General features: G+C 36.7%; 2 protein-coding genes across 3 annotated transcripts in view; both read right to left on the bottom strand.

Annotated features, from left to right (window-relative positions):
• The window catches only part of TRHDE (thyrotropin releasing hormone degrading enzyme), a 398,879-nt gene that overhangs the window by 151,643 nt on the left and 223,279 nt on the right, over window positions 1–23,957 (bottom strand). For both annotated transcript variants that reach the window (XM_079937605.1, XM_079937606.1), the window contains exon 6: window positions 13,289–13,426. In XM_079937605.1, the coding sequence (XP_079793731.1) occupies window positions 13,289–13,426 (138 nt within the window). The remainder of the gene's footprint in view (window positions 1–13,288; window positions 13,427–23,957) is intronic.
• On the bottom strand, window positions 8,475–9,938 carry LOC307194510 (large ribosomal subunit protein uL4-like). The gene has a single exon (XM_079937665.1). The coding sequence runs from the start codon at window positions 9,876–9,878 to the stop codon at window positions 8,562–8,564; it is 1,317 nt and encodes a 438-aa protein (XP_079793791.1). The 5' UTR covers window positions 9,879–9,938; the 3' UTR covers window positions 8,475–8,561.

Raw genomic sequence — 23,957 nt, forward strand, 5'->3', positions numbered from 1 at the left:
AACTATGACGATATCCAGAATAACATCATTCCCAGATCAAAGGCCCTAGTGTGGGAGGGAGTTTAGCTGGATTTCAGGAAAAGCAGGAGAGTTGGTGGAGCACGATTACCATGAGTGAAGGGATACTAATAGGAAGAGGTAAAGTCAGAGGGATAAGAGAATAAGGGTCAGGGGTCTGTGGAGGACTTGGGAAGAAAAGGGTGAGTGGAGATCAGGTAGGGCCTCATGGGTCACTGTAAAGATTTTATCTTTTATTCTAATTTTGGTGGGGAATCATTGTAGGGTTTCTAGCAAAGAAGTGGCACTATCTGGCTTAGGTTTTAAAAATGATCACTTTGAGTGCTTGGTTAAAAATATACTGTAGGGTTGCAGGACTAGAAGCAGAGAGAGCTTTTAAGAAAGTACTGTGGCAATATGGTGGTGATTCCAACCAGTATAGCAACAGTAATGGTGGGGAGAAGAAGTCAAATTCTGGAACTATTTTACAGCAGACACCATAAGATTTCCTGACAAATAGGGTGAGAAAAAGAGAGAATCAAATGTGGCCTGAGAACTTAGAGTTGCCATCCACTGAGACGGCTCATATCCTATTTTGCCTTGAAATATATTTATTTATTAAAAGTTTTATGTATAAGAGCCCAGTATTTGGAGTTACACAGATCTGACTTCATATCCTGCTTGTTCACTTGCTAGATGTCTGACCCTGTGGAAATCACTGAACTTCTTAAAGTTTTAGTTTCCTCATCAGTAAAATGGGTTAAAAATGCCAAATCCCAAGTTTTCTATATGGAGTAAATGGGATAATACATGCAAAGCATTTCACAAAATGCCTCGGACATAATAAATGCTTGTTAAATGAAAGATGTGCTTTACTGTGACTCTTAGTGTAATTACTGTTTTCATTTCATATGTTTTATGTCTACTACTGGGTTATATTCTTGAAAGAGGATACTGTCCTATTATTATTATTATTATTTCTATAGAGAAACACTCTGTCCTGTATCTAGAGTTAGTATGGGCTCTCTCGCTGTACTAACTGTGGCCTGGCTGATACCACACCGTGGGTGGGGAACCTGGTATCAGAAGGGACAAAAGATGCAAATGGCGGACTGGCCCTTTCATATTCACTTCTAAAGATAATAGAAATCATACATATTTTCCTCTTTAGGCATACAAGAATTTTAAATTAAGTCTGGAATATGCTGGTAGAATAACAAACGTTGAATTTCCACTCCCCCACTTTTTAAATTCATATTTGCTATGACCCTTTGTGGGATTTTCTCTGCTTGCCAATTCTTTCCTTTTACTCTATGTAATTTCATTTGGTCTCTAAAGTATATCAAACTTGTTATAAGAATTGCTGAAAAGTGTTCTTGTTTTTAAAGGATCCTCTTTAAATTTGCTTAAGTCATTTTGAAATCTGTTCCTCTCTCCCAAACTTGTAGCAATCCTCTCCAGCTTGGTACCATGTGTAAATTTAATGAGCATTCGCTCACTTTCATCATCCAGGTCACTGGGTCATTGATTCTTATTTCCCTTTGGGCTTTTAGAGTAAAGAGACTCTCTCAATGCATCTCTTCCAGTTTTCTTATCTATGGACAGTATTTTCCTGTTTGCACTTCACTTTTACGATAAAGCATCCTCATTTTCAACCTACTATTAAAATGGAAAATTTGTTATTTCCCAGGATGTAACTCTTGCTCTCTCACTCTCTTTTTTTAAAGACTAGTTCGCATTTTTTTCTCTTCCCATTCTAAAAATATATATGTAATTTTAGGAGTTTTTTTTTTTTTTCTTTTAATACAGGCCTTGAGACGGTCCATATTGAACATCACTCACAATTTCTTCAAAAGCATTCAGTTCTTAAATTCAAATCCACAGAAATTAGGATCTGGTTTGTTGGTTCCTAACCTGTACTTCTTTATAATCTTCTCTACCCCTATAATACAGTTCTATATAAAAAGTTGTTTAAAGTGTAATAAAATTACTATGCAGGAAAAATTACAAAAAACAGAAGTGGGAATAATTAGAATAATTATTAAGGGAATAATTACAAGAGATGATAAGCAAGCAAAGCACTGATGCAATGAGAGGTTGACTGTTGGCAGAGGTTGATGTAGCCTAGTAACAGGGATCTTCAGGGAAGAGAGCACAGAAGAGCAGTGGCAAGAAGTGACAATCAAAACAAAAAAAACGGGCTACATGCTACAACTCTAGTTGCTACAGTCTTTTCTGAAATGTCCAGATCTATCATATTACTTCCATCTCTACCACACCTACAGGAATATTCTTTCTAGAATACAAATTTATTTATACAATGTTATTCCTTCGCTTGAAACTCTTCATTGGTTCCTCTTCATCTGCTGGATGAAGTTCAGACTTCTTAGTATTGCATAACAGGTCCTCCAAGTTCTTACCAGATTATCTCCCCAGCCTGTCTACTACCCCAAATCCTCACTATGGTATGGCCATGTTGAACTCCTTGATGTTGCACTTAGTCACCATTGTGTTCCTTTCCTGAGCCAATTCTACAGAATAGTCCTTTTTTGCCATTTTGTCACTCCCCTAACCCTTACCCTCATGACTCTGTGTATCTTATACATATTTCTATCGTAACTCCTAAGATTCTGAGGTTGGTTGGCATCCATTACTTTTATCTAGCCATCATATTCTCTGGGAAACCCTACTTCAAGTGATCCCATTGGATCTACCAATTGTATGACCTATCTTTCCCACCAGAGGATGAGCTTATGACCCATGCTAGCTATTCAGAATGTCCATAGGGACTGTCCATCCCAGGGACATAGGGATTGGCCAATGGCGCTCTATTACTTAATCAGAACAAATCATAGCTTTGGGGAGAAACGGGTTCTGTAGTGAGGGAGGCAGTTTACTCTTTCCCCAAGCTCATTAGGATCACAAGCTTGAGGACTCTATCAGCCTAAACTTCTTTTTAGGCCACCTATCTAAGAATCATCTAGAAATTAAGTCAGAGACAAAGAGCCAAGAAATCAATGGAAGGTAGATTTCTGATGACATTGTTAAAACGCGTGGATTCAACCATTCCTAAACATAACAACACCTCAGACTTACCAGCTATTCAGCCAACAAATTCTTTTTTAATGTTTCAGATGGTTTGAGTTAAGTTTCTACATTTAAAATGGAAACACTGCTGTTAATACTCAAATGCTACTGCACTGACTTATTTATATGCTATTCCTCCTTTGTGTCTTATTACTGTTATATCCCAAGCACTCAGCACACAGTGCCTGGAATATAAGTTGAGGCTTACAAATGATTTTGGAATGAATGCTCCAGCCAAGTTCATTGATCAAATATGACAGTGTTTAAGAACGCTGGCTCTGGAACCTGATTTCCTGGGAAACATATCCTTGGATTGACCATGATTCAATATCTTCATCTTTAAAATGAGGATAATGAAATAACAACCCCTAAAGGGGCTTATGAGAATTAAGTGAGTTAATGAATGTATAGAGTTTAACACAGTGCCTAGCACAGAGTAAGCATTCAATAAACATTAGCAGTTGATATTATGGCTGTACAATTATCTATATTACCTGTCATACACATCCCAGAATGACACAGTTTATCCATTCCATCCACAGAGTTAAATTGGTTATTGTATATTACCCACATACTAATTGCTGACAGAAAGAGTCTGAGAGAAGCCCAGTTGGAGAAGTAGTCTAGAAATCTAAATATACATCAAGGCCTGGTATAGAGATTATCAAACTGAAGCCCCTGAGATTATAGCCAAATTGTTCTGAGCTTTGTTTTTCCACATTGTCACTGAAGATTATTTTTCAGACATGCCAGCAGGTACCTGGGCCACTGTTTTTCACCACATTTTTAGAAGTTTGATTTGACACCATGTAGGTGAATCCAAACAATGAGGGCTCATCAAGAAAGCATGATGAACAAGTAGACAGAAATCAATAAGGATACAGAAGACTTGAACAATTCTATCAACCAACTTGACCTAATTGGCATTTATAAAACACTCCAGCCAACAGTGGAATACACATTCTTTTGACGTGCATACACTTATCAACAGAGACCAAATTCTGGGCCATGAAATAAGCCTCAGTAACTCTAAGAAGATTCAAGTCATACAGAATATACTTCCCTGATCACAATAAAACTAAATAAGAAACGAATAACAGAAAATTTTCTGGAAAATCTTCTAATATTTGTAAACTAAATAACATACTTTTTATAACCCATGGATAAATTAATAAATCAAATGGGAAAATAGTATCTTAAGGTGAATGAAAATGAAACTTCTATATCTCAAAATCTAGAGCTTGCCCTAAGCAGTACACTTAGGAGGAAATTGATAGAATAAACACCTGAATTAGAACAGATGAAAGGTCTCCAATTAATGACCTCAGTTTGCACCTTAAGAGACTAGAAAAAAGAACAATTTAAATCCAAAGCATATAAAGGAAGGAAATAATAATGATAAGAGAGGAAATCTATGAAATAGAAATTAAGAGCAGAAATCAATTAAACCAAAAGCTGATTTTTTGAGAATAAAATGTAAAAGCTTCTAGCTAGACTAATCAGGAGAAAAGGGGTAGACAAAAATTAACAATATCTGGAATAAAAGAGGGGACATTATTAGAGATTATATGACTACTAAAAGGATAATAAAAGAATATAACATGTACAATGAGCCAAATCCTTGATACGATATAAACTACGAAAGCTCACGCAAGAAGACATAAATAACCTGAATAACTCACTATACATTAATGAACTTAAATTATTAAATATCTTCCCATGAAGGAAATTCTAGGCCCAGGTTGCTGTAGTGGCAAATTCCATCAAATATTTAACAAAGAAAGAATATAAATTCTACATAAATTATCCTATAAAGTGGAAAAGGAGGTAATAGTTTCCATTCTGTGAGGCTAGCATTATAGTGAGAACAAAGCCAAAGACATTACAAAAACTATAGACCAATACTCCTCATGAACATAGACACAAAATTTCTAAACATTTCTTTAGCAAGCTTAATCCAACAATGTATACAAAAATACATAAAAATGGATAAAGACGATGTGGCACATATATACAATGGAAGATTACTCAGCCATAAAACGAAATGAAATTCAGTTATTTGTAGTGAGGTGGATGGACCTAGAGACTGTCATACAGAGTGAAGTAAGTCAGAAAGAGAAAAACAACTACCATATGCTAACACATGTATATGGAATCTAAAAAAAAAACAAGTGGTTCTGAAGAACCTAGGGGCAGGACAGGAATAAAGACGCAGATGTAGAGAATGGACTTGAGGACATGGGGAGGGGGAAGGGTAAGCTGGGATGAAGTGAGAGAGTGGCATTGACATATATACACTACCAAATGTAAAACTGACAGCTAATGGAAGGAGCCGCATAGCACAGGGAGATCAGCTCCGTGCTTTGTGTCCACCAGAGGGGTGGGATAGGGAGGGTGGAGAGAGACACAAGAGAGAGGAGATATGGGGATATATGTATATGTATAGCTGATTCACTTTGTTATAAAGCAGAAACTAACACACCATTGTAAAGCAAATATACTCCAATAAAGATGTTAAAAAAATAAATAAATAAAATAAAATTCAGTGCCAAAAAAAAAAAAAACAACATTATGACCAAATGGTATTTGTCCCAGGGATGTAAAGAAAGCCTAAAATTGAAAAATCTATCAATATAATTCACCATATTAACAAACTAAAATAACAAAAACAAAAATATGATCACCTTGATAGATGGGGAAAAGTATTTGATAGAATCAGTATCCATTTTGGATTAAAACCCTCACCAATGCAGAAGTAGAATGTAACATTTTCAACCTGATAAAAAGTATTTATAAAAATGTAAAGGCAATTTCATATTTAATGGTGAAAAACTGAATGTATTGCTCCTAAAATCCAGAACAAAACAAGGATGTCTGCTCTCACTTCTATTTAACATTGCACAAGATAAGTATACAAAAATAAATTGTATTTCTATATAGAACAAAAAGTCAAAAATGGGAATTAGAATACCATGTAAAATAGCCTAAAAATGTGAAATACTTAGAGATAAATCTGAAAATAGATAAGAAAGATTTATTCATTGAAAAGTACATTGCTGAGAGAAAATGAAGAGGCCCTAAATTAATGGAACAGTACACAGTATTCATGAGTCACTCAGTATTGCTAAGGTGTCAATGCTCCCAAATTATTTTACAAATGGAATGCAACCTGTGTAATTACAACAGAATTTTATAGAAAGTGAAAAACTCATTCTAAAATTCATATAGAAATTCAAGAGATCAAGATTAACCAAAAGAACTTTAAAAAAAAGAACAAAGTTGGAGAACTAACAACTTTATTTCACAGCTTATTAAAAGCTACAGCAATCACGATTGTATGGTATTGGTGCCAAGATAAATAAATATATCAATAGAATAAAATAAACAGTCCAGAAATAGACCCACCACACATAGTTCACTGATTTCAACAAATGTGCAAAGGCAATTCAACAGGGTAAATAACAGACATTTCAAGAAATGGTTCTTGAAAAATTGGATATCCATGTGCAAAAAAAAGAAAAACATTCAATTCAAACTTCACACCATATACAAAAATTAACTCAAAATCGAATATAGATCTAAATATAAACCTAAAACTATAAAACTTTTGGAAGAAAAAACAAAAGAATAACCTTCATGGCCTTGAATTAACCAAAGATTTCTTAACTCTGACACCAATAGAACTATCAATTTTAAAAAGTATAAAACATACTTAATCAAAATTAAAATAGTTTGCTTTTAGAAAGATACTGCTATGAAAATAAAGAGTAGGTCACAAATTGGGAAAAACATTATTTGCATATCATATATATGATAACCTGCATTCAAAGTATATAAAGAATCCTCAAAACTCAATAATAAGAAAACAACCCAATCTAAAAGGAAATGAGCAAAGGATTTGAATTGACCCTTCACCAAGGAAGATATATAAGGGAGAATATGCAAATGAAAGAATGGTCAATATCATTAGTTATTAGGGGAATGCAGATTACAATCACAATGAGATACCATTACAGTATCTAAAATTAAACAAATTGATTATACCTAGCTTGTGTTGGTGAAGATGTGGAAAAAGTAGAACTCTGGCACACTTTCAATGAGAATGTACCAAGGTACGATGGTTCAACTACTTCGGAAAACAGTTCAGCAGTGTCATAAAACATTAAACATATCTACCATCATCTAGACATTCCAGTTCTAGGTATTTACCCAAGAGAAATAAAGGCAGATACACATACAAAGACCTGTACAAAACTATTCACAGTAGCTTTATTTGTAACAGCCAAAAACTGGAAAAAAACAAATGTCCAGGTGAAAAAAACAAATTATATTATACCCATATATTCTACAACATGAATTGTACCTCAAAATCATGATGTTGAGTGAAAGAAGGCAGACAAAAAAGAGTGCATACTGTATAATTCCATTTACATAAAACTCTAGAAAATGAAAATTAATCTACAGTGAAAAGTTGATCAGTGGGGGAGTGAGGAGGGATGGGAGGACGTATTACAAAGAGGCATCAGGAAACTTTTGATGAATATGTTCATTAACTTGATTGTGGTGATGTTTTCACTGGGATACATATGTCAGAACATATTAAATTGTACCTTTTAAGCATGTACAGTTTAATGTATTTTAATTATTCCTCAATATAGTTGTTAAAAAGAAAATTTTCTCTTGATAAGTCTTCATTAAAAATGTGTAGATCCTATCATCAGTTGAAAACACAGTAAGGACAGTATTTCCAGTGGCACTTAAGCATAATGATACATGGCTAGAATGAAGACAAGCCCACAGCTAACATCATACTCAATGGTGAAAAGCTAAGCCTTTCCTCTAAGATCAGGAATAAGACAAGGATGCCCACTCTTGCCATTTCTATTCAACATGGTACTGAAAGTCCTAGTCACAGCAACTAAGCAAGCAAAAAGTAAATAAATAAAAGACCTTCAATCAGAAAGGAAGAAGTAGAATTATCTCTGTTTATAGATGACATGGTCTTATATATAGAAAACCCTAAAGACTTCACCAAAAAACTGTTACAACTAATAAGTTAATTCAGTAAAGTTGCAGGATGCAAAATTAACACACAGAAATCATTTGTCTTCCTATACACTGACAATGAACTATCTGAAAGAGAAATTAAGAAAGCAATCCCATTTACAATAGCATCAAAAGCAATAAAATACTTATAAATAAATTTAACCAAGTAGGTGAAAGACATACACTGAAAACTATGAAACACTGGTGAGATTGAGGAAGATACAAATAAATGGAAAGATATCCCATGATCTTGGATTGGAAAACTTAATGCTGTGAAAATCTCCATACTACTGAAAAATGATCTAGAGAGTCCATGTAATCCCTATCAAAAGTCCAATAGCATATTTTTTTTTTCTCTTTGATCATAAGGTCTTTATTCAAAATTAGCTGTCCAAAATGATTTGACCTTCACCAAATAAACAAATTTAACTTTATGCAGCAGCCTTCTTTTCCTCTGTGGTGGGTTTCTTTTCTGTGGGCTTCTTTTCTGTGGGCTTCTTTTTAGCAGGCTTCTTTTTAGCTGCTGGTTTCTTGGTCACTGCAGCCTTTTTTCCCACCAAAGGCTTCTTTGGCTTCTTCGGCTTCTTCAGCTTCTTAACGCAAATGGCCTCCTTTCCCTTCTTTCCCATCACAGGCTTCTTGCCTGGAATCCCCTTCTCATCTGATTTGGCTTCTAGTGCTGCTGCTACCCTATCCATCCGGATTTTGTGGTTCCTGGCCTGGCGAAGAATGGTGTTCCGGCGCATGGTCTTTGCATATGGGTTTAGCTTCAACATGATTCTCAGGTTTTTCAGTGGATTCTTCTTCAAGACTCTGCGATGAATCTTCTTGCGTGGTGCTCGGAGGGCTCTTTGGATCTCTGGGCTTTTCAAGATTCTGCTAAGGTCTGTATTGAGCATCTTGTGCATGGGGAGGTTGTAGTTACTCTTGAGGGAGGCAGATTTACGCCAAGTGCCATACAGCTCATCTAACTTGCGGAAAGCACTTTCAGTCCAAATGCAGAAACGTCCCACGTGCCCACCAGGAGCAAGTTTCAAAATGTTCAGTTTGCTTACATTAAGCAGAGTAATTCCAGGGATGTTTCTGAAGGCCTTGATGATACCATTGTCCTCATTATAAATGATGCAGGGTCCCCTGCGCTGGATACGGCGACGGTTTCTCATTTTGCCTTTGCCAGCTCTCATTCGCTGCGAGGCGTAGACCTTTTTGATATCATTCCAAGCCTTAAGTTTCTTCAGGAGCAAAACAGCCTCCTTGGTCTTCTTGTAGCCTTCAACTTTATCTTCAACCACCAAAGGAAGTTCAGGAACTTCCTCTATACGATGACCTTTAGACATGACCAGCGCTGGTAAAGCCGAGGCAGCCAACGCAGAGCAGATGACATATCGCTTCTGCGTTGTATTCACTCTGCGGTGCCAACGTCGCCAGGTCTTGGTTGGTGCAAACATGCGGCCCCCACGACACATATTTCCAAAAGCACCCTGGCCAGAACGGTGAGTGCCGCCACCTCGAACCCTGGGAATTCGAGCCACAGCTCTGCCAGTACCCCAAGACTCAGCACTGGTTTGATGACCTGCTAACTCACTGACAGCATAGGGCTGTCTGTTGTTTTTGCGCAAGTTGGTGTGAACAAAGTTCACAATATCTGGTTGAATGGGAGCCTTGAACACAGCAGGCAAAGTGACATTTTTGCCAGATGACTCCCCCTTTTCAGAGTACACTGATATCAGTGGACGAGCACACGCCATGGCGGGGAGAGGAGAAGGCCACGCTCCCCTCAACCCGGCGGCTCCCACAGGAAAAGCCAATAGCATTTTTCACAGAAATAGATACAAATTATCCTAAAATTTGTATGGAGCCACAAAAGACCCCAAATAGACAAAGTAATCCTGAGAAAAAAAGAACAAAACTGGAGGCATCACAATTCCTGATTTCAAGCTATATTACAAAGCTGCAGTAATCAAACATTATGGTACTGGCAACGGTACATGGAACCAGTGGAACAGAACAGAGATTCCATATAAAAATCAACACATATGTGGTCAACTGATTTTTGACAAGAGCACCAGGAACACACAATGGAGAAAGGTTAGTCTCTTCGATAAACAGTATTGGTAAAACTGGATATCCACATGCAAAAGAATGAAACCAGATTCCTATCTTACACCACTCACAAAAATGAACTTGAAATGGACCAAAGACTTAAATGTAAGATGAAACCATAAAACTCCTAGAAGAAAATATAGGGGAAAAGATCCTTGACATTGGTCTTAGAAATGATTTATTGGATAAGAGACCAAAAGCACAGGCAACAAAAGTTAAAATAAACAAATTGGACTACATCAAACTAAAGAGCTTTGGTACAGCAAAGCAAACAATCAATAAATTGAAAAGGCAACCTGAAAAATGAGAGAAAGCATTAGCAAACATATAGCTGATAAGGGGTTAATATCCAAAATATATAAAGAACTCATACAACTCAATTGCAAAATAATAATAATCCAATTAAAAAATAGGCAAAGGACCTGAATAGATATTTTTCCAAAGAAGACATACAAATGGCCGATAGCTATATGAAAAGATGCTCTACATCACTAATCATCAGGGAAATGCAAATCAAAACCACAGTGAGATATATCACTTCATACTTGTTGTGATGGCTATTATCAAAAAGGCAAGAGATAACAAATGTTGGTGAGGATGTGAAGAAAAACAAACCCTTACACAGTGTCGGTAGGAATGTAAATTGGTACAACCGTTACAGAAAATAATATGGAGGTTCCTCAAGACATTAAAAATAGAGCTACCAAATGATCTCGCAATCCCACTCCTAAATATCCAAGGGAATTTAAACCAGTATCTAAAGGAGATATCTGCACACTCATGTTCCTTTCAGCATTTCTTCACAATAACCAAGATATAAAAACAATCTAAATGCCTTTCAACAGATGAATGGATTAAGAAAATATGATATATATAACTGAATATTATTCAGCCATAAAAGGAAGGAAGTCCTACCATTTGTGACAACATGGATTAACCTGGAGGTCATTATGCTGAGTAAAATAAGCCAGAGAAAGATAAATACTGTATGGTATCACTTATATGCAAAATCTAAAAAAGAAAAAAAACAAAAAAAGCCAATTTCATAGAAACAGAGAGTAGAGTAGTGATTACCAAGGGCTAGGGGAAGGGGGAAATGGGGTGATACAGGTCAAAGGGTACAAATTTTCACTTATAAGAAGAATAAATTCTAATGCTCTAATGTATAGCATGGTGACTACAGTTAATAATACAGTACTGTAGACTTCAAAGTTGCAGAGAGTAGATCACAGGCATTCGCACTCCCCACCCCCAAAGAGTTAACTAGGTGAGGTGACAGATGTGTTAATTATCTTGATCTTGGTAATCACTCTACAATGTATATGTGTATCAAATCATCACATTGTACACTTTCAATATATACAATTATATTTGTCAGTTATTCCTCAAAAAATTAATAAATAAAGATACATGGCTAGAGACAAATAAGCCAGTGTCCTTTACGATGATGGTCCTGAGCATCATGGCACAGTTTGCTCATGTATCACATTTGTAAATTTGTAAGCCTTTGCACCAAAATGTAGAGAGGGTGAAATAATAATCATTGTAAGTTCCTTCTTTCCTACTGGTTTAATTCTTAACCTTCTTGAATGAATTAAAAATTACTCAAATATATGAAATTTGGAATAAATGTTAACTTACGTGTAAAAGCACATCTATAACATATTTAATCAAAATAATATTTTCCTGATATTATTCATGCAGAAATAATACTGGTACTTACAAATAGTCTTTTAGAATTGGTGGTTAGGTGGGAAATAACCACAGACATGTCTCCAAATGCACCTCAAGCTAACGTAATAAATTATTTTCTGCATTATATTTTAAGAATCAATACAGTTGAATGAACCAAATGTGCATCCAGCAAAATCTAGCCAAAAAATATCATATATAAAAGTGAATGTGTACTTTAAATATTTATTTAACATTTAACATAAATATATTAACACTGCATACTTTAAATATGGTACTACACTTCCACTTATCTTTATAAAACATCGAAAATATCCTTTCTGAGCCAATGCAATGATCAGTGACTTGAAAAGATATTTTCTAACACAATTTGCAACTTTATATATTATAGCATACAATGTTAACTAATAGCATACGGTATTAACTAATAACCATTGAGATAGTCATTTCCTGAGTGCAAAACCAACCATCCAAATTACTGTACCAAAAAATTCTGATGAATCATTATTTGATTTCTAGTTATAAAGAGGAATATCTTGTTTTTCAGAAAGAATATTAGCAACTTGTTTTTAAGCTTAAAACGTTATTAAATCAATAGAGTATTTATATAGAAATCCTAATAAACACAGTTCAATCTACACCAAAGACAAAGTAGATTTTAATACTATTTTAACAATTATTAAGTGGCTGCTAAGTGTTATACACTGAGATGTACACACTCCTGTTAAAATTAGAACAACAAAGGGACAGTTATAAGGAAAAATCCTAATCCAAGTAACAACGGAAAAAAATTCATAATATACCTTATTGCTACAGATGTCTAGTCATTGGTCCAAAATCTTTACCACTGAAAAGTCCAGTCTTTAAGATTTCATTTATTATGCTTATTATCCAGGAAACATGCTTAGTTCCCCAAATCTCCCTTAAATAATGTTTATACAATACATATGTCAGGTCACTGTCTATACCCATTTGCAGCAGCCAATCAAAATAAGTATTTAAGGGGCATCGGTGGGAAATAATTTGTCACTATATAGGTCAGCTCTCTTATTAATAATAATAAAAACTGACATAACACCATTTGTACAGCAATTTCATATCAAGACTCCAAAGATTTATTCATTAATACTGCCAATATTTCTAGGCATTATTTGGCAAACATTCATCTCCATCTTACTGATTTATAAAGCAAAGCCCTAACTCATAAAATGACATGAACCTAGTGACTCTATGTTTTCTAACTCACAGTCCATTTCTATTTGCCAGGGAGAAGAGAAAGATATAATACATCTAGCATGAAATAGTTTGGCTACCCCAGGATAGTGAAATATCCAATTGGTACTTGGGTCTTATCTATTCCCACCTTTTTATATGCGATCCAGTCAAACACCCTGTCAATATCTGTTGCCCGTAGCACTTCCTGTGATACTGGATGGGAACTGGCCAAGCCGTCAAGCAGCATCACTTCATGTAGAACATCTGTCAGAAACCTCTGTTTTTCCTGCAATATAGTAGATGGAACAACATCATAGGTGATTCCTGGTTATGACGGAATATGTGTGACAATATGAACAGAATGTGTGTTACTTAATTGATGATGCTCATCAACCTACATGGTGAGACTTAACTCTAAAGAGAAACCGGTAAATAAAATGTCCCTTAAGTCACTCTAAAATAACAGTGAGCACAACATGAAACAAAATCAATGGGCTACAATGGGCCCTAAATAGAAACAATGGACTCTATGTTTTAGCAGTGGTTAAAACAAATTTGGAGCGTGGGCACGTAAATGAAACTGACTAAGCTTGTTTATGTGTTCTGCAGGGTCAAAACTAAAATTCCAGTCCCAAATAACCTTTTCATAGTTAATCCAATATAAGAATAATAACTAAATTTCAGAGATCCATTGCTATTTCTTATTTCTAGTCCATTTAAACAACACATTCCCTCTCTTTCTGTTCCTCCCTTTCTTTCCCTCTCTCTTTCTCACTTATCCTCTCTCTAATACACACACGCACTTATTTTCTAAAAGAATTTCAGGAGACCACCACAAATAATAAAAGGCATTACTGACATCAAACTATAATAGCTGTGTATGTGGATGTGATACGTGAATTCAGAAAGTGGAGAGCAATAGGTATCAACAATCCATTTTGTGAAACAAAACAAAATCGTGAGACTTCTGTGCATTGTTGAGACATTAGTATTTGCTCTAATAAAAGCTGATTTGTAATGTTAGTAATAAACTGTAAAGAAAAAAGTACTTCTCTGTTGTTTTCGCTTTAAGAAGCCTGCTTTAAAGAAACAGCTTAGGTTCTGTTAACAAAAAAGCTGGCAGCTATTAGTCCTCCTAGTCTCCTGCCTTCACTGAGGGAGGAGAGGAAAAAGTAGTTGCAAGAGGTAACAAGGGCTAAATAGCCCTTAGATACTTGGCACCTGAGAGGTATCAATACAGAGATAAAACTGCAACACTTTAATTGCTCTAGCTAATTCTGAACTCATTCCTGGAGCCTCCAAATTTTGCGCCAGCAGATAAACTGCACTTTATTTCTGAGTGAGTTGTAATTTCAAGCTGACAGTACACCAATCCTGGATTTTAAAAACTGGAAAGAGAATAAATATACTAAGAAAAGAATACTTAACTAGGCACATATGTTTGTGTTAATTTAAATCTGGCTTTAAAGAAACATTTTTGTTCATCATCCCTTGCTCAATAATGTAGTATGTTTAATCAATAATTTAACTGGCCATCCAACTATATACTGTAAGGTTTATTTTCTACTAGCTTATTTTTATAGTCTGTGGACTATATATCTAATTTCTTTAGTCCTCTTTTTTCGGTCTACGAATTCCACGTCAATGCTCCATCAAAAAGGACTTTGTTGCAGTGACTGAACCAAAAGTCACTCCAAGTCCCAGAAGGATGCTCCAGACCGTAAGAGACCACAATAAAAAGTACAAACTTACAATGAATTAAGTGACAAATACTACACAAAATGATACTGTATTTCTTCTTAAATCGAGTTCCTAATTCAAGATGAATTAAGAAGATTAAGAAGACTGAAATTGGACCCTGTGATATAAAATTTTTTTAATTAAAAAACTTAGTATTGGGACGAGGGGAAGATGGCGGAAGAGTAAGACGCGGAGATCACCTTCCTCCCCACAGATACACCAGAAATACATCTACACGGGGTACTGCTCCTACAGAACACCCACTGAACGCTGGCAGAAGACCTCAGACCTCCCAAATGGCAAGAAACTCCCCACGTACCTGGGTAGGGCAAAAGAAAAAAGGAAAAACAGAGACAAAAGAATAGGGATGGGACACGCACCAGTGGGAGGGAGCTGTGAAGGAGGAAGGGTTTCCACACACTAGGAAGCCCCTTCGCGTGCGGAGACTGCGGATGGCGGAGGAGGAAAGCTTCGGGGCCGAGGAGGAGAGCGCAGCAACAGGGGCCCGGCACTCACCAGGCCGAGAGGCTTGTCTGCTCACCCGCCGGTGGGCGGGGCTAGGAGCTGAGGCTCTGGCTTCCGTCGGAGCGCAGGGAGAGGACGGGTTGGCGGCGTGAACACAGCCTGCAGGGGCTAGTGCGCCACGGCTGGCCGGGAGGGATTCCGGGGAAAAGTCTGGACCTGCCGAAGAGGCAAGAGACTTTTTCTTCCCTCTTTGTTTCCTGGTGCGCGAGGGGAGGGGATTAAGAGCGCTGCTTAAAGGAGCTCCAGAGACGGGCACAAGCCGCGGCCATCAGCACGGACCCGAGACGTGCATGAGACGCTAAGGCTGCTGCTGCTGTCGCCACTAAGAAGCCTGTGTGCGAGCACAGGTCACTATCCACACCACCCTTCCGGGGATCCTGTGCAGCCCTCCACTGCCAGGGTCCTGGGATCCAGGGACAACTTCCCCCGGAAAACGCACGGCGCGCCTCAGGCTGGTGCAAAGTCCCGCCGGCTTCTGCCACCACAGGCTCACCCCGCAGCCGCACACCTCCCTCCCCCCCACCCCCGGCCTGAGTGAGCCAGAGCCTCCGAAGCAGCTGCTCCTTTAACCCTGTCCTGTCTGAGCGAGGAACAGACGCCCTCCGGCGACCTACACGCATAGGCGGGGCCAAATCCAAAGCTGAGCCCCGGGAGCTGTGAGAACAAACAAGAGAAAGGGAAATCTCCCCCAGCAGCCTCAGGAGCAGCAGATTAAAGCTCCACAATCAACTTGATGTACCCTGCATCTGTGGAATATATGAATAGACAATGAATCATCCCAAATGGAGGAGGTGGACGTCGAGAGCAAGATTTATGATTTTTTCCCCTTTTCCCCTTCTTGTGAGTATGTGTATGCTTCTGTGTGAGATTTTGTCTGTATAGCTTTGCTTCAACCATTTGTCCTAGGGTTCTATACATCTGGGGTTTTTTCTTTTTTTTTTAAATATTTTTCTTAATAATTATTTTTTTATTTTAAAAACTTTATTATATTTTCTTACTTTACTTTATTTTACTTTATCTTCTTTCTTTTTTACCTTCCTTCCCTCCTTCCTTCCTCCCTCCCTCCCTTCCCTCCTTTCTTTCTTTCTTTCTTTTTTCTTTCTTTTTTTCTACTTTTTCTCCTTTTTATTCCGAGCCGTGTGGATGAAAGGCTCTTGGTGCTGCAGCTAGGAGTCAGTGCTGTGCCTCTGAGGTCGGAGATCCAACTTCAGGACACTGGTCCACAAGAGACCTCCCAGTTCCACATAATATCAAATGGCGAAAATCTCCCAGAGATATCCATCTCAACACCAGCACCCAGTTTCACTCAACGACCAGCAAGCTACGGTGCTGGACATCCTATGCCAAACAACTAGCAAGACAGGAACACAACCCCACCCATTATCACAGAGGCTGCCTAAAATCATAGTAAGTCCACAGACACCCCTAAACACACCAACAAACGTGGACCTGCCCACCAGAAAGACAAGATCCAGCCTCATCCACCAGAACACAGGCACTAGTCCCCTCCACCAGGAAGCCTACACAACCCACTAAACCAACCTTAGCCACTGGGGAGAGACACCAAAAACAACAGGAACTACGAACATGCAGTCTGCAAAAACGGGACCCCAAAGACAGTAAGATAAGCAAAATGAAAAGACAGAAAAACACACAGCAGATGAAGAAGCAAGATAAAAACCGACCAGACCTAACAAATGAAGAGGAAATAGGGAGTCTACCTGAAAAAGAATTAAGAATAATGATAGTAAAGATGATCCAAAATCTTGGAAATAGAATAGACAAAACGCAAGAAACATTTAACAAGGACCTAGAAGAACTAAAGATGAAACAAACAACGATGAACAACACATTAAATGAAATTAAAAATACTCTACATGGGAACAATAGCAGAATAACTGAGGCAGAAGAACGGATAAGTGACCTGGAAGATAAAATAGTGGAAATAACTACTGCAGAGCAGAATAAAGAAAAAAAAATGAAAAGAACTGAGGACAGTCTCAGAGACCTCTGGGACAACATTAAACGCACCAACATTCGAATTATAGGGGTTCCAGAAGAAGAAGAGAAAAAGAAAGGGACTGAGAAAATATTTGAAGAGATTACAGTTGAAAACTTCTCTAATATGGGAAAGGAAATAGTTAATCAAGTCCAGGAAGCACAGAGAGTCCCATACAGGATAAATGCAAGGGGAAATATGCCAAGGCACATATTAATCAAACTGTCAGAAAGTAAATACAAAGAAAACATATTAAAAGCAGCAAGGGAAAAGCAACAAATAACACACAAGGGAATCCCCATAAGGTTAACAGCTGATCTTTCAGCAGAAACTCTGCAGGCCAGAAGGGACTGGCAGGACACATTTAAAGTGATGAAAGAGAAAAACCTGCAACCAAGATTACTCTACCCAGCAAGGATCTCATTCAGATTTGATGGAGAAATTAAAACATTTACAGACAAGCAAAAGCTGAGAGAGTTCAGCACCACCAAACCATCTTTACAACAACTGCTAAAGGAACTTCTCTAGGCAGGAAACACAAGAGAAGGAAAAGACCTACAATAACGAACCCAAAACAATTAAGAAAATGGGAATAGGAACATACATATCGATAATTACCTTAAATGTAAATGGACTACATGCTCCTACCAAAAGACACGGAGTAGCTGAATGGATACAAAAACAAGACCCATATATTTGCTATCTGCAAGAGACCCACTTCAGACCTAGAGACACATACAGACTGAAAGTAAGGGGATGGAAAAAGATATTTCATGCAAATGGAAACCAAAAGAAAGCTGGAGTAGCAATTCTCATATCAGACAAAATGGACTTTAAAATAAAGAATATTAGAAGAGACAAACAAGGATACTACATAATGATCAAGGGATCGATCCAAGAAGAAGATATAACAATTGTAAATATTTATGCACCAACATAGGAGCACCTCAATACATAAGGCAAATACTAACAGCCATAAAAGGCGAAATCAACAGTAACACATTCATAGTAGGGGACTTTAACACCCCACTTTCACTAATAGACAGATCATCCAAAATGAAAATAAATAAGGAAACACAAGCTTTAAATGAAACATTAAACAAGATGGACTTAATTGATATTTATAGGACACTGCATCCAAAAACAACAGAATACACATTTTTCTCAAGTGCTCATAGAACATTCTCCAGGATAGATCATATCTTGCGTCACAAATCAAGCCTTGGTAAATTTAAGAAAATTGAAATTGTATCAAGTATCTTTTCCAACCACAACACTATGAGACTAGATATCAATTACAGGAAAAGATCTGTAAAAAATACAAACACATGGAGGCTAAACAATACACTACTTAATAACGAAGTGATCACTGAAGAAATCACAGAGGAAATAAAAAAATACTCAGAAACAAATGACAATGGAGACACAACAACCCAAAACCTATGGGATACAGCAAAAGCAGTTCTAAGAGGGAAGTTTATAACAGTACAATCCTACCTTAAGAAACAGGAAACATCTAGAATAAACAACCTAACCTTGCACCTAAAGCAATTAGAGAAAGAAGAACAAAAAAACCCCAAAGATAGCAGAAGGAAAGAAATCATAAAGATCAGATCAGAAATAAATGAAAAAGAAATGAAGGAAATGATAGCAAAGATCAATAAAACTAAAAGCTGGTTCTTTGAGAAGATAAACAAAATTGATAAACCATTAGCCAGACTCATCAAGAAAAAAGGGAGAAGATTCAAATCAATAGAATTAGAAATGAAAAAGGAGAAGTAACAACTGACACTGCAGAAATACAAAAGATCATGAGAGATTACTACAAGCAACTCTATGCCAATAAAATGGACAACCTGGAAGAAATGGACAAATTCTTAGAAATGCACAACCTGCGAAGACTGAATCAGGAAGAAATAGAAAATATGAACAGACCAATCACAAGCACTGAAATTGAAACTGTGATTTAAAATCTTCCAACAAACAAAAGCCCAGGACCAGATGGCTTCACAGGGGAATTCTATCAAACACTTAGAGAAGAGCTAACACCTATCCTTCTCAAACTCTTCCAAAATATAGCAAAGGGAGAAGCACTCCCAAACTCATTCTACGAGGCCACCATCATCTTGATACCAAAACCAGAAAAGGATGTCACAAAAAAGAAAAGTACAGGCCAATATCACAGAAGAACACAGATGCAAAAATCCTCAGCAAAATACTAGCAAACAGAATCCAACAGCACATTAAACGGATCATACACCATGATCAAGTGGGGTTTATTCCAGGAATGCAAGGAGTCTTCAATATATGCAAATCAATCAATGTGATAAACCATATTAACAAATTGAAGGAGAAAAACCATATGATGATCTCAATAGATGCAGAGAAAGCTATAGACAAAATTCAACACCCATTTATGATAAAAACCCTCCAGAAAGTAGGCATAGAGGGAACTTTCCTCAACATAATAAAGGCCATATATGACAGACCCACAGCCAACATCATCCTCAATGGTGAAAAACTGAAAGCATTTCCACTAAGATCAGGAACAACACAAGGTTGCCCACTCTCACCACTTTTATTCAACATAGTTTTGGAAGTTTTAGCCACAGCAATCAGAGAAGAAGGGGAATAAAAGGAATCCAAATTGGAAAAGAAGAAGTAAAGCTGTCACTGTTTGCAGATGACATGATACTATACATAGAGAATCCTAAAGATGCTACCAGAAAACTACTAGAGCTAATCAATGAATTTGGTAAAGTAGCGGGATTCAAAATTAATGCACAGAAATCTGTGGCATTCTTATACACTAAAGATGAAAAATCTGAAAATGAAATTAAGAAGACACTCCCATTTACCACTGGAACAAAAAGAATAAAATATCTAGGAATAAACCTACCTAAGGAGACAAAAGACCTGTATGCAGAAAATTATAAGACACTGATGAAAGAAATTAAAGATAATACAAATAGATGGAGAGATATACCATGTTCTTGGATTGGAGGAATCAACATTGTGAAAATGAGTATACTACCCAAGGCAATTTACAGATTCAATGCAATCCCTATCAAAGTACCACTGGAATTTTTCACAGAACTAGAACAAAAAAATTTCACAATTTGTGTGGAAACACAAACGACCCTGAATAGCCAAAGAAATCTTGAGAACGAAAAACGGAGCTAGAGGAATCAGGCTCCCTGACTTCAGACTATACTACAAAGCTACAGTAATCAAGACAGTATGGTACTGGCACAAAAACAGAAAGATCAATGGAACAGGATAGAAAGCCCAGAGATAAACCCATGCACATATGGTCACCTTATCTTTGATAAAGGAGCCAGGAATATACAGTGGAGCAAGGACAGCCTCTTCAATAAGTGTTGCTGGGAAAACTGGACAGGTACATGTAAAAATATGAGATTAGATCACTCCCTAACACCATACACAAAAATAAGCTCAAAATGTATTAAAGATATAAATGTGAAGCCAGAAACTAGCAAACTCTTAGAGGAAAACATAGGCAGAACACTCTATGACATAAATCACAGCAAGATCCTTTTTGACCCGCCTCCTAGAGAAATGGAAATAAAAACAAAAATAAACAAATGGGACCTAATGAAACTTCAAAGCTTTTGCACAGCAAAGGAAACCATAAACAAGACCAAAAGACAACCCTCAGAATGAGAGAAAATATTTGCAAATGAAGCAACTGACAAAGGATTAATCTCCAAAATTTAGAAGCAGCACATGCAGCTCAATAACAAAAAAACAAACAACCCAATCCAAAAATGGGCAGAAGACCTAAATAGACATTTCTCCAAAGAAGATATACAGACTGCCAAGGAACACATGAAGGAATGCTCAACATCATTAATCATCAGAGAAATGCACATCAAAACTACAATGAGATATCATCTCACTCCAGTCAGAATGGCCATCATCAAAAAATCTAGAAACAATAAATGCTGGAGAGGGTGTGGAGAAAAGGAAACACTCTTGCACTGCTGGTGGGAATGTGAATTGGTACAGCCGCTATGGAGAACAGTATGGAGGTTCCTTAGAAAACTACAAATAGAACTACTATATGACCCAGCAATCCCACTACTGGGCACATACCCTGAGAAAACCATAATTCAAAAAGAGTCATGTACCAAAATGTTCATTGTAGCTCTATTTACAATAGCCCAGAGATGGAAACAACCTAAGTGCCCATCATCGGATGAATGGATAAAGAAGATGTGGAATGGAATATTACAATGGAATATTACTCAGCTATAAAAAGAAACGAAATTGAGCTATTTGTAATGAGGTGGATAGACCTAGAGTCTGTCATACAGAGTGAAGTAAGTCAGAAAGAGAAAGACAAATCCCGTATACTAACACATATATATGGAATTTAAGGGGAAAAAAAATGTCATGAAGAACCTAGGGGTAAGACAGGAATAAAGACACAGACCTACTAGAGAATGGACTTGAAGATATGGGGAGGCAGAAGGGTAAGCTGTGACAAAGCGAGAGAGAGGCATGGACATATATACACTACCAAACGTAAGGTAGATAGCTAGTGGGAAGTAGCCACATAGGACAGCAAGATCAGCTCGGTGCTATGTGACCGCCTGGAGGGGTGGGATAGGGAGGGTGGGAGGGAGCGAGACGCAAGAGGGAAGAGATATGGGAACATATGTATATGTATAACTGATTCACTTTGTTATAAATCAGAAACTAACACACCATTGTAAAGCAATTATACTCTAATGAAGATGTTAAAAAAAAATTTGTATTTACATTGCTCATTTTAAGTCCACTAAAAAGCAAAGACAAGATCTCAGACAAATGGCCTAGATTTAGAGAATAAGAGAAAATTGTGTGTTTCCAAAATAAAAATTTTAAGCCAGTATGCAATCTTGTTAGTCATTCAATTTTAAAATGCACATTAAAGCTATTTGATACTGGAATTAATGAGAGGAATCATGAAACCTATAATGATACTTCAACTTGACCAATGAACATTTTTATTTATAAAAACTACCAACTGAAGGTGTGATATCCATTCTGAAGGTCAAATAATATTCAACTCTTCAAATAGTGATTGCTTGCTCCATTATGTCACTCAAACATCTGATCAAAAATCAGTGTAAAATGAACTTAACACAATGATTTATTTGAATCCTAATTTTTAATATTTAGCAACAATAAATATATAGATGCATATTAAAATCTAGTAAACATATCTTGGTTTGCTAGAGATGTGATTTTTTTTAAATGGTATAAAGTCAATGGCCATGAAATATAAAAATGAAATCTAAGGTAAATTTCAAAAATGAAACTTTCTCGTTTAAGAAAATATAAGTTATACATATTACTTCATGCTTCTGGAGAAAAATAAAAACAAACCTTTGGTCAGTGGAATTTCAAAAAGAAGAGTTTAAATTTAGTAGTGTTAAGTCATTAGCAAAAGATTCGTCTTCTACTTTTTTGGAGAGGATGATATTGTCTAATTGAGAAAAAGGGCATTAAGAGAGATGAAGAGAGAGAGAAGGAAAAACAAGAAAGAAAAGCCTGGCAGAAGATACTCACAAAGCTCAGAAGAGACAATAACTTAAATTGAGGGGGAGGAAAAGAAAATTCTAACCAGAGGCAAACCCAATTGAACAAAATTACAAAGAATTTTGCAGGAGAGAAGGTGCTAATTTTTTATAAAAGACCCACATCACTATAAAAGAAGAAACAATCTTGGTTTGTCAGTCCCAGATTAGGGCCCTCCTCATCATCATCAACAACAACCATAATAATTACAGCAGAAATTACTAAGTGTTGGTTAGCTGCTTATTGTTGACCTGAGACTATGGAAGTTTAAAAATAAAGTAAAAGAAATCCTGGCTCTTACGTGAGATAAAAGATCAAACAAAATAGTTAGCCACAGTGAACAAAATAATAGTTTTCTCTTACAGACTAGAAATGCTAAAGAATTTTGAGGCAAAACACGGTAAAACAGAATTATTTATGGAAAGTTTAATGGAAGAGGTAGAATTTGATCTGATCCTTCAAGTAACTTTAAAGTTGCGTGCATGCTCATGTGTTTGTGTACAGGGAAGAATATATTTATGGTGCATAGTCAACAGTTTTTATTCTACTCTATATTTTAAGGACACCATGATAGGCCATTCTACAACTTTCAAAATGTAAAACAATAAGGTAAAATGGAGAACTTTAAAATCTGTTTACAAGTTTATTGTTAACAGTAACAATAAATTCTACCACTCTAATACAGACACCTCTTGGAGATGTTGCATACATGCCTACATTTAATATTTATTGGTACAGCCGCTATGGAGAACAGTATGGAGGTTCCTTAGAAAACTACAAATAGAACTACTATATGACCCAGCAATCCCACTACTGGGCATATACCCTGAGAAAACCATAATTCAAAAAGAGTCATGTACCAAAATGTTCATTGTAGCTCTATTTACAATAGCCCGGAGATGGAAACAACCTAAGTGTCCATCATCGGATGAATGGATAAAGAAGATGTGGAATGAATATACAGTTC

This window comes from Stenella coeruleoalba, assembly GCF_951394435.1.
Source record: "Stenella coeruleoalba genome assembly, chromosome: 11".
NCBI lineage: Eukaryota > Metazoa > Chordata > Mammalia > Artiodactyla > Delphinidae > Stenella > Stenella coeruleoalba.